Source organism: Pinus tabuliformis, chromosome 5_2 (genome assembly GCF_031772625.1).
Source record: "Pinus tabuliformis cultivar Carrire ecotype Pingquan chromosome 5_2, CPIR1, whole genome shotgun sequence".
Lineage (NCBI taxonomy): Eukaryota > Viridiplantae > Streptophyta > Pinopsida > Pinales > Pinaceae > Pinus > Pinus tabuliformis.
Window position 1 is genome coordinate 1,111,416,278 of NC_142306.1, and position 12,614 is coordinate 1,111,428,891.

The 12,614-nt window shown below is 41.2% G+C and overlaps 1 protein-coding gene across 1 annotated transcript in view; it reads left to right on the forward strand.

Annotated features, from left to right (window-relative positions):
* Positions 1-12,210, forward strand: part of LOC149163114 (WAT1-related protein At2g39510-like) — a 100,810-nt gene extending 88,600 nt beyond the window's left edge. Inside the window, exon 4 of the mRNA XM_089435349.1 lies at positions 11,851-12,210. Coding sequence (XP_089291475.1) covers positions 11,851-12,210 — 360 coding nt within the window. The remainder of the gene's footprint in view (positions 1-11,850) is intronic.
* The last annotated feature ends 404 nt before the right edge of the window (positions 12,211-12,614 follow it).

Below are 12,614 nucleotides of genomic sequence, written 5' to 3' on the forward strand. Positions count from 1 at the left end.
TATTTACCGGCATAGGTTCATTTTTTAATGAGCTTAAACTCTGGAGGAAACTTTTGCTCACGCTTTTCTATTTTTTAACGAGCATAAATTCCACGGTAAAACTGCTCGATCTTATGTTTATTTTTTAACGAGCATGAACTATGTGCTAAAACTGCTCGGATCTCGCTTTTCTATTTTTTAACGAGCATAAATTCCGCGGTAAAACTGCTCGATAATACCAGTCATAAGATAAGAAATGTCTCCTGTGAGATAGCTATTTTTTATGGAGCTTTATCTCACGAAGCTATGCTCCTCATATCCTTTCTTTATGCAAGTTCGGAAACGGCTAATCCCAAAAACAGATAAATAACCACTCTTAGCTTACACTCCAAAAGGTTTGCATGCCCCCAGGTATAAAGTACAATTTCAAGGCTGCCCCTACTTATCCGATAAAACATTTGTTTTAAAGGGTGAGGCTTGCCTCTTTCTGGTTACCCAAAGATTGTTTTGTTAACACCATCAAACGAAAACATTTCCTCGGCACTGTCTACCGAAGTAGACAATGGTGAATGACCTTTGTCAAACAAGTAACCTTGACAAAAGAATCCTGTTCCAGAACAACCTCTCTTCCATCCACGGACAGGGTACGGACTAGTCATATTTTTTCGCGGAAATTGTACCCTATACCCAAGGTTTCCTCTGCCCGAAGCAGACCAGGATGCATGCCCCCTGGGTTCCAGTCCCATCTTTCTGAATCACTCGCACTCATCGGGAAGGAGGACTGGGGGTGGAGACATTTCTCGGGTGAAAAGACCATTCAGGGTTGGTATGTGACTATTTGCGATGCGTGATCCCGAAAATGAAAGTTGGTCTACGAGCTTGACCATTCTTCCTTCGTGTGGAAAACACATTACTCTAAAGAGTGAGGAGACTATAGCTCCCATGCAATATATATAGTCTCGTCCAAGGAGTAGGTTATAATCCAAGGGTCCTTGAACGACCATCACGTTCATTTGAACGGTCTTCCCTTTCAATGTAACAGGCACATTGGGGAGGATCCCTAATGGTCGACTGGTTCCTTTATCAAAACCCGAGAGATTTCTTATCTCAGGCAAAAGCGCCGGGGAACCCAGTGCTTTCCAAGCAATAGAGGAAAGGATACTCACAGATTCCCCTTCATCAATGATAGTTCCAGCCATTACCATTCTGTAAATTTGGACTATGATTCTGAATGGTATACTGGCTGGTAACCGAGGTCTGCCTAGTTGGTTCCAATCAAAGGACACAACCAGGTTGCTTGGTGGTGGGACCGAGTACACGGCCGGATATGACCCTGACAACGTTCCTTCCTGCGATAAAGGAATGGGCGCATTGCCCTGATGCTCATCAGAGTCGGTGTTAATGAAAAGAATCTGGATGGTGTCATCCTTATTCTCTTCAGTGAGGGTGTCATTTGAAGATGAATCTTCATTGACGGTGTCATTTGAGGATGAAACCTCTTAAGGAAGAACCGGGTCAACTGCCGTATCGACCTTTAGACTTTCATCTGGTCTGGATTCAGTAGGTTCATTTTCAATGACTGACGCTTTAGCTGACCACTTGAGCGGGCCAGCTGTATTTTCAACCAACGAAGGACTTGGCACAAGTTTTTTGTATCCAGGAGGAAGTCTCAACGGTGAAACCGAGTGATCTTCCAAAACTCTCTTCGCTTCGTCTAAGAAGGGACAACGGTGGATGGCGTGATCGCCTTCACACAGTCTGCAGGGGGATCTTGTTCCCCCTCTTTGTCTTGAACCTTCACTTTCACTGGTTGATGGTAAGCATTCAACATGGCTATCAGAGGTTGATGCTCCCGAACTGTGCAAACGAGGGGACCAGTCCCTTAGTATCCGGGGAATACAGGGACAATCTCTATGGAAGTGGTCTCCCCTACATATGACACATGGCGATTTAGGCCCGGTCTGTGCTGTGTGTGGATTTTTGTCAGATGTCTTTTGCTTGCCCCCAGTCACCTTAGGCTCCTTCTTCTTCTTCTCCTTCTTCTCCATGGGAGCTTGGCTTTTGCCGGCTCTACCTTGCGAAGATGAAGGATTGGAGGAAGAGTTATAGGAAGTAGAAGGCTGGTGGGCAGCTCTAGACTGATCTAACTGTTGACTCGACTGTTCAGGAACCATGGTGTTCTGAACTACATTGGTTGAGAATAGCCAAATTGGTAGGCCAATTGTCAATCCTGGAAACGACAATGTGGCCATGTGGGGCGCACCAACTTCTCCCCAAGAGAATAAAGGACTAGGATTTCCATCTTGTGGAATTCCTTGGTTGGGGCGTTCCATGTTCTCAACCTACAGATCAACGCAGGAATAGGAGGTGATTATGTTCCGTTTAAAATAAATTTTATAACGACGCTTTAGACACAACTTGCTTTTTCACTTTTTAAGAGTCGAGAAAAAGCTAAAGATGACTCTAGTCTCCTTCGATGTTTTAACGAGCCCGAAGTGACAAATGCTTGGATAGACTTTTTCAGTTATAGAGTTTGAAAAAGGCCAAAAGAAACTGCTCTGGAGTTCTAGGCAGAGGGTGTGCCAAACTTTTCGCAAAACCACAGAATACGTTTTACGGTACGAGTGGTCGATCTTCGTGAATGCTGTGTTCACTGCATTGCGATCAGTAGGGCGGCCGACACGGTTTCCTATGGATAAAGGCTTTGTTCCTATAGGGGTCTCCCAATATATACGCGACGGTACGTGGGAGCACAAGTCCGTATTGATACTTATTGCTTCACCGTGGAGGAATCACCCAACCACTCAACGCTAAGATATCACGTTTAACGACGCCGAAACACGTCTCTAGCTTAGACCTCTATGTGTTTGCGTTATGTTTCAATGCGTTGTTATGTAAATTCAATTTATTTTAAGGTTGATCCTGTTTAGCAGTTTGCCTTTATGGATCACCACGAGATGTATGGTAACACTCCTACATGCAGTCTAAGATGATAAGCAAGCTTTTCAATCTTTCAACTTTGAAAATCTTAACTACTGAGGGAAAAGAAAGACAACATCTTTTCACACAGATCATAGAGCACACACTAATGCACTTTTTCCTAAATCAACATACAAACTGTCAAAGATGCACATGCACAATGCAGGTATTTCTTTTCTCTTTCTTAATGTTTGTGCGATACAAAAAGAAAGCTGTTGTATAACTTTGAATTCAATTTCAAGTGAAAGCAAACAAGCTTGTCCAAAATCAAAAGACACCTTAAGATTTACTTGTTTCGACACTAGAAATATATAAATTCAAACCATATGACGAAAGCAAAAGCTCAATCAGCTATGAACAGCAAAAAAAAACTAACTCTTGAGATCAAAACGACACTTATCACAGGTCTAGATCTAAGAGGCCACAGCAAGACTAGTTCACTTTCGTTATGGGAAACTATAAATGATATAAGAAATACACAAAGAACAAACACAGTTTCTTTATACAACCGAGGCAGAATAGTGGCAAGGAAAGTTGGTTTCAGATAGGTACATTGACTGGTAACAGGCTGCAAAAACAAGAGTGAAAACAGGGCAAGAAACAGCAGGAAACCCCAGTAGCACAAGGCAAGACTGGTTCAGCGCAGGTAGCCCCTTCGGGAACTGCGCTGAAATGCAGACAGCCTTCACACAGCCTGCACTGAAGAACGAAACTTTCGTTTCTCTTGGTTTCCGGGTCACAGATTGCTCAAAAATTCACAGTTTTTGGCCAAATCAGAAGCTATCAGTCAAGTACACACTAAGGGATGAAAAGGAGGATGAAAAGCTATCGCTAAGAGCTGTTCAGAGTCCTTGTGGATCAGCTCTTCAAATCATAAACTTGCCCAGAAACTGAGCTAGAGTAGCTGCCCTCTACTTTGCATTTGAAAGATCCAAATGCAGTTCGATTCGGTACTCCCTGTGTTTATGAGATGAATAGCAAAAACACAAACAACCAACAAGATACGATCCCCAGCAGAGTCGCCAATTTGTTGGGAAAAGTATCCAATACGGAATGACCCTATCCCACTCTAAGGGTGATAGTACCTCAGCAACAATCAAAGCAAAGCTATTCGAGATTACTTCTTTATGAGATGTAAGAGAGGGGAGAAAGAGATCCACTAACCGTTATCTTCCGCTAATGATTGATCCAATCTTCTCTCTTTGCTGCTTGCTCCCAGATCCTTGCTCTTTCACTGGCCCAGCTACACCAAGATCCTGTAAAATAACAAGAAAGGGAAACTACAAGAAGCATACATTCATAATTGATTCAAGGATTAGAATAAATCAAATATACAAGTATCAATACGCCATTGAGACACATGCATATAGAAGAACCTCAAATGCTTTATTAATGGAAGAAGTAAAGTTCAGGAAGTGATACAACCATAAAAGGCCCAATCCAGCATCACCTCCCAGCAGAAAGAAATCTCCTCTTCACCTCCTTCAAGCAAATCACCCAATAGTTCTATACTCAAACCAATAGCACTTCCTTACATTCACAAGATTCCAGCCTCCCTAGACCTCATGAGAGAGCTCTATATATAGGAGTTTTGGAGAAAGGATGAGTCAGCTTGAGGCTGGCATAAAGCTGACTAGTGTCCTCTCCCACTTCAGTTATTCTTCAGTTCTTGAGTCCACTTGGAGGTTCTTGCTTCCACTTGGAGATCTAGACCCTCTTACTCATCACAAGGCGAATTCCTTGATTCAAGTGTCATTTTGGAAGCTTCCTGGGCATTGACACCTTGAGGAATGACTGTGCCACTTGGCCAAACTCGCCCAGCGCAGGTAGCCTTCATTACTGTTGACATTCAGCGCAGGTACAGAGTGGAGCAGTTGACATTCAACGCAGATGCTCAGTGGAGCAGTTGACATGATCCAGAATTAGCTTGTTTTTGAGTGTTTTCAGGTGGAGAACTGATATTTAGTGCTGTGGTTTGCTGACCTTGTTCCTCTAGGGGTAGGAATAACATGTTTAGGGACTTTGGATCCCTTAGATTATTGACATTTCATGCTTCATGCTGTAAGGCACAAAAATGTCTATAACATAAGGGTTTCATATAATCTAGGAAGGGTGAAGTACTTTATCATTTCAAGGATTATCTTGTGGAGAGCCCAGTCGGAACCTGCAAGTATTCAACACAAAATACATATGTAAGATCATATCATCGCTGAGGTAGGCATTCCCATACTCAGATTGAAAACTTTAACTAATTGACTATCTACTGCTCTGATACAGGAATGATTCTGTAGTACATCATAATCATAGGCTTTTGTAGACATAGTATGGACACAGCCATCTGTTTATAGTTAGTCTACTGTATAATGAATACAAAACTCCTCGCAGCCTGGATGGTGGAAACTAGATCCAGGGTCTTCATTTCTACTTCCCGAATAGGTACGATTCTATCCATGCGAATAAATGAGTTGATGTCGAACATGGTAGAAACCACTTGATTACCAGTCAATGATGTAAACTGTTAACAAGCGTGAGAGAGACCACCAGTGATGTCAATGGTTCTCAAAGTACCCAGTACAATCCATGAGATGTGAATGAATGAGTTGATGTCGAACATTTCACGGAATCCTTCGATCGAAAGTCAATGATGTAAACCGTCGTCAAAGGCGAGAAACCTGCCATTGATGTATGCAGACTTCAAGGTACTGACGATTCCTAGGTCATCTTTCTAGATAATGTACTGATGTCGATAGAAAGCGACCCGTTGCAGGCAAGCCCACAACACGAAATCATAGATCAAGTTGAAGAAATGTAGCTGTAAGGACTGACTCAGGGATGGTCAAGATGGATGACGGGTATTTTGCAGATGAATGGTTTATATGCAGAGACCTCTTGAACACATAACGACACGACAGATGGCTTGGTGACATTTGACCCAAAGTTAATACCCGACTGAAGACTTTCAATGTGGTTTGATCAACTGTGAGGCAAAGGATTTCCCAACCCAGGTGAATGTAAAGTTTCGTGTTCAAGAGTGGTAATAAGGCTTCTTCTGAGACAAAGGATAACAAATGGGCTCATTTTTCTCTCTTTTCCCCCACCATTTCTAGCAAGTACCTCTTTATTTTTTACAAGCTTGAGGAGGATAACATATGCTTGATTATAAGCTCATCCTTCAGATGAGTCCAACTTAGTTTTGATTCGAACCCTAAGAAGGAGTGGTTCGTTCCTGTTTGTAATCGAACAGGTCCTTTACTGTGAAATTTTAACGAGTCCAGTATAGGAGAAACTCGGCGTTTTTCAATTTTAGAGAGTCTGAAAAAACTTAAGAAGACTCCAGGGTTGAACTTTTTCGTAAATTTATGTCTCCCAAGCCCGAAAAAGTATAAAATAATACTTGAGAGAACCGCTTGATCTTTTACGACCAAGGAGTACTTTTCGTTATTAGTGTCACTGATCCGAAAAAGTAAAAAAGCGATCAACGACACGTCGTTTTATAACCAATATCGAATTTGAAACGACAAAAATCTGGCAATCTTTTCATGTTTTTTACGGTCGGAAAAGAGCTGTAAGTAGACCGTCTTTTAATTCCGTTTTAACGAGTGTAAAAGAAACGCTCGGCGATCTTTTCATATTTTGAGAGTCTGAAAAGGGCTTAAAAGAGAACTCCAAGGTTTCACTTTTTCGTTAGTTTTATCGAGTTCGAAAAAATGATAAAAAATGTACTCATATGGCCGACTTTCAATTTAATTTACGAGCAGGAAAAGACAGAAAGAACTCGGCATTTTTATTTGTTTTACGAGAATGAAAGATAGAAAAATATTCTCGTGATTTTCATGCGTTTAACGAGTCTTGAAAATAACTGAAATTGACTCGAGATAGGTTTCATTTTTACAAAAGCTTGAAACAGAGAAAAACTATGCTTCAAAGTAGTTTCATTTTTACACAAGCTTGAAACAGAGAGAAAATTGTGCTTGATGCCCCCTAAGCATAACTGCTAGAGCGCATGCCCCCCCAGCTTCATTTCATTCAACCAATTGGATGAAATGAAGGTTGAGTTACGAGATCATTGAAAGACTCGACCTAAAACTGTAAGAAAAGATGCAAAAAACTAAAATAACTAACCTAAATATACAACTTAATATTTATGAGATCTAGCCAAACTCTCGACTCAATTAGGGGAGGATTTGTTTCATTTTTTAACGAGCTTGACACAGGAAAAGAACTATGCTCGGATCCGGTTTCATGTTTACGCAAGCTTGAAACGAAAAACTATGCTTGTTATAAGTTCGCATGCCCCCAGCATAATGACGCAAATCGAGGTACATGCCCCCCAAGCTTCATTGCATTCAATGAGGTGGAAGGAATGAAGCTTTACTTTCAAGATCTTGGAAAGACTTGTGGGAGTTGTTTCATTTTTTAGTGAGGTTGACACAAGAAAAGAACTATCCTCAAAACCCTTGTTTCATTTTTTAAACGAGCTTGACACAAGATAAGGAACTATTCTCATGACTACTCTCTACAATCTACCTAACAAAAAAAAAAAAACTTTACTCTAAAAACCTTGATTCATTTTTTAACGAGCTTGACACAAGGCAAGGAACTATGCTCTAAAAACCTTGATTCATTTTTTAATGAGCTTGACACAAGACAAGGAACTATGCTCATGACTCCTTGTTTCTTTTTCCTAACGAGCTTGACACAAGACAAGGAACTGTGCTCTAAAATCCTTGATTCATTTTTTAACGAGCTTGACAAAAGACAAGGAACTATTCTCATAAAGTTCGCATGCCCCCAGCATAACGATGCAAAGCGAGGTACATGCCCCCCAGGCTTCATTGCATTCAACCAGATGGATGGAATGAAGGTTAACTTTCAATATTTAACTTGAAAAGGGAGTTGTTTCATTTTTTAAAGAGGTTGACACAAGAAAAGAACTATCCTCATACCTGATTCATTTTTTAACGAGGTTGACTCAGTAACAGGAACTATCCTCAAAATCCTACTTTCTACAATCTACCTACATATCCTAAAATCTACCTGATTCATTTTTTAATGAGGTTGACTCAGTAACAGGAACTATCCTCTAACATCCTGTTTCATTTTTTAACGAGGTTGACACAGGAACAAAACTATCCTCGTACTCACTGATTCATTTTTTAACGAGGTCGACACAGTAAAAGGAACTTTCCTCGAACTCACTGATTCATTTTTTAACGAGGTCGACACAGTAAAAGGAACTTTCCTCGTACTCACTGATTCATTTTTTAACGAGGTCGACACAGTAAAAGGAACTTTCCTCGTACTCACTGATTCATTTTTTAACGAGGTCGACACAGTAAAAGGAACTTTCCTCGTAACATTGATCATGGCTTCCAACTGGAAGAAAGACATGTCAATGGACACACCTTGATCATGGCTTCCAAGAGGTCTTCATCAGAAGGAAGAATAGTTCTCTGGAAGGAACACATGCCAAGGGACTCCAAAGGGATAAGAACATCGTGTTCAAATAATCCCATAGAGTTTTCCATGTCAATTACCGGATCTAAATCAAAGGAAGATGAGCAAACAGTGAGAGGCTCACTTACATCGGTAACTGAAAACATGGGACCAGTTTCCACATAATTAACCCGTGGCAGGGTAGATACCACTTTAGAATCAGGAACATTAGGGGTGTCATATTATTGGTAGTTGAAACAAGACTAGGGAACGAAAGCTGATCTACAGTCACAATATTTCCATTGTGAGGGAAAGACATCACACAAAAGAGTGTCGATACGACAGCTTTCATTGCATAAACATAGTCTCGCCCAAGGAGTAAATTGAAATCCAAGGGACCTCGAACTACCATAAGATCAATATAGACAGTTTTACCTTCCAAAGTAATAGAAAACTTAGGAAGGATCCCTAAAGGTTCACTAATGGTTCTGTTAAAAGCTTTCAGATTCTGCGTAATAGGCGCAAGCTGAGGGGAACCCAAATCTTTCCAAACAGTTGAGGATAAAATACTAACAGAAGCACCTTCATCTACCTGAGTACGATGTATGTCCCTACCACCAGCCTTGACAATGATTTGGAAAGGGATGGAGGAAGGAAGATGAGGTTCTGTCAGTCTATTCCAATCAAAGGAAAAGATCTCAGTATTTGGAGGGGGTTCTGTAGAAACAGATGAAATGTCTCCCGGCATAGAAGAATCTGATGTAACAAGAAGAACCTGAGCGGTATGAAGTTCACTCTCTAAAGGGAAAGTGGGATCGACCGAACGTGAAATTGAATCGACCACTTGATCAACTAATGGATCATCAACCTGAGTGACATGAGTTTCACTCTCCAATGGAAGAGTTTGATCGACTATACTTGAAATTAGATCAATCACTCCGTCAGTTGATGGTAGTTTGGGAGAAAGTTTATGGTAACCAGTTGGAAATTCTTGCTGTGGAACAGTAAGTTTTTCCAACAATGTTGAGGCTTCATCCATGTGAGGGAAAATGTGAGTTTGATGACTCCCTTTGCATAACTTACAAGGAAACCTAACTTTACCCTTTTTCCCAGGAACCTGACTATCACTGGTTGATGGATCAACGGAAAGTTGATGAGATTTTTTTGACCATAGTTCCAAGACCTTTGGTATACCAGGACAATTGACAAGGAAGTGGTCACCCTTACAAAGCCTGCAAGGGTATTTGGGTTTACGATGCATGTCGGAGTTTTCCTCAACACAACTAACACTTACAGTCGTGGTTGGTTGGTTGACTTCTTTCTTATCTTGCTTCTTCTTCTTCTTCTTCTTCCCTTTCTTCTTCTTCTTAGCCTCCTGGTTACTAGCATCAAGACTTTTACCAGGCGAAGAGGAAGAAATGGAGGAAGAAAAATTAGGCGAAGAAGGTAAAGGGCCAACAGAAGGTTGGTGATGTTGAGATGGTGAACTCTGTTGAGGTGAAGCATCCGGTTGAGATGGAACAATTGGAGTATTTTGGGCCAACGAAGTTGAAAATAACCATATCGGTAAACCTATTGTAAATCCAGATAATGACAAAGTAGCCATATAAGGAGGACCAACATTTCCAAAGTAAGGAAAAGTACTAGGATTCTCATTAGGAGGGGTTCCTAGGTTGGTAAATTCCGGAACATTTGCCATTATATTCAACTTCAGTGAATTTTATTAACAATTTAAAACTTAAATTAACAATTCACAATTCACACCTAACAATTAAAATTCACAATTCACACCTATGGTCTCTAAAAGTAAAAACAAACAAATTAACACGCGTTATCAAATCTAGGAGTCAAACCATACACAAACAGTAACCTTTAGGACCGAAAACACTAGTTGGGGATGAAATCCAACATTGCAGAATTCAGTACAGAAGTGGCGGGTGGAACAGTTACCCCGGCAACCTGCTTAATGAATAGACTGGACGAAGTTCCTCCACTTTAACCGTCTCGAGTGAAGTGAACCCCCCAGAAAATCCAAGTGAGTCTAGCCGACGTCTGCTCCAGGTATAGTGGGATCTTCCCTCCACCGTCACCTTGGGTAGAACCCTAAAGATAATGGTCACTAAGGTCACCAACAGCAACAAATACACTTGGGGGAATAGTCTACGACCCGATAGCACGCAAGGGCAGAGTAACAAGCTCAATCCCCTTGCCGGCTCCTTGACAATAATCCAAGGTTTACCGACAAGTGACCCCAGGCTCCTCGACAATAATCCGAGGTTTACCGTTTGTAGTACGTGCGTATCTGGCGTCTTTCCCAATGAAGGAGGATTGATCCCCTCTGTTATCACTGAAAATTCTGTTTCCAAAAATTGCTCAGACTAGCTTAAGGACAAAGTGTTTTCGCAACGCACAAATCCTTTAGCAGTTTCGCAGCGCTACATGTTTAGGTGGTTTCGTAGCGCGCTACGAAATTGGGGATTTGTCCTAATCCATAGCGGCCCTTTCACAGTTGTCATGTTTATCAAAATCCATTGGGTTTGCATCAACAGTGGTCAGCTTGTAAGGTTTTTAATACCCCAGCAGATGGTGTTTCATTGGATTTATCTGGAGCACTCTTTCCTTGGAAGAAGCCTCCTGGAGTAATCAGTGGAAGTCTGTCTGCCTTTAATATATGCTGCACTACAAGATACTGAAAAGGATCTATTTCATAAAGGTTGTCTGTTAAAGGTTTCCTGCAAAGACTTGCATGTGAAGAAAAGAATTGGAAGTGGAAGCTTTGCTGAAGTCAAAGAGATGATCTGGATGGGAGAGAATTTTGCAATAAGGCATATGTTTACCAAGGTGGAAATATTTCTTCATGAGGTCTCTGCAATGTCTAAGCTTCTGCACCCAAATCTTTCGCAGGCATTGAGCTCGGCATCAGGCCTTGGGAGTTCAATTGTTTTATTTTTAAGACTAGGCAAATTTGAGGTCGGCATATTCTGTTACACTGGTTCATGTTGGAAATAGACTTTTTCATTCAAGGATCATGTCATGCTTGCTGAAGCACCTGCTAGTCATATTGACTTTGGAACGCAGATCGAAATCATTAGCGGTGCTAATGCAAGTTCTGCATAGCCTCGTTTTTATTTCTTACTTTGCATCCAATACTTATCCGATTACCTAAAAGAAAATAAAGAGTTTCCTAGTGATCAAACTCCAATACAAGAGGGTGGAAAGTCAAGTTTCTGCAGTGATGATTGAACGACAGCAACGTGCACACATGGCATGCATCAGAGCATGGTAATGAACACATGGCACTGTAAATGGAGGATGTCCGACGGTGATATCGACGGATCCAGCTCTCAACAGATATATCTTATTAATGGAGGCCATGCTCTCTGACCTAATATTATCCTGGCAGTCGTAAATACAAAGTTTCTCTATGATTATGCACAAATAGATGTCTGTTTACAGCAACTTGCATTCATGGTAAAGCATTGGGCAAAAGGTCGGCAGATCAATGAGACATATCAGGGCACTCTGTCTAGCTATGCGTATTTGCTTATGTGCATACATGTTCTACAACAGCGCAGACCCCCGATTCTTCCTTGCTTACAGGAAATGGAAGCAACATACCAAGTTGTAATCGGTGAGATTGAATGTGCTTACTTCGATCAAGTTGAGAAACTGAAAAACTATGGTGCTGGAAACAAGGAAACCCTTGGTCAATTGCTATCAGTTTTCTTTCACTACTGGGCTTTCCGTCATGATTATGCCAATTATGTGATATCAGTACGCACTGGAGGGTTTCTTAGTAAGAATGAAAAGGCTTGAAAACTTCGGTGTAAATGTCCTTCGTGACCTCCTAGAATTTACAAGTAATCGGCCTTCTATTTCTGTTGGGAAGGTCGAACCAGCTTCAGAAATTGTGCAGCGCTTTGGCACTGGGGGTATGTCACTTAGCGCTATTTAAAGGGAAACACATGAATCGATTGCCGTGGCAATGAACAGAATAGGAGGAAAATCAAATTCAGGGGAAGGTGGTGAGGATCCTGTGCGTTGGAGAAGTTGAAAGAAATTGTAAAATGTGAAACAACTGGACAACACCAAAGTTCCTCAAAGTTTGTGGTGGCAAGTAAAACTGAGGAATGGATTAGGACTGAAACTTGAAACAAGAATGTGATTATTGAGTCCACAACTTTCCTGGGCTCACTGCAAGGAATCTAATGCCACTTGTT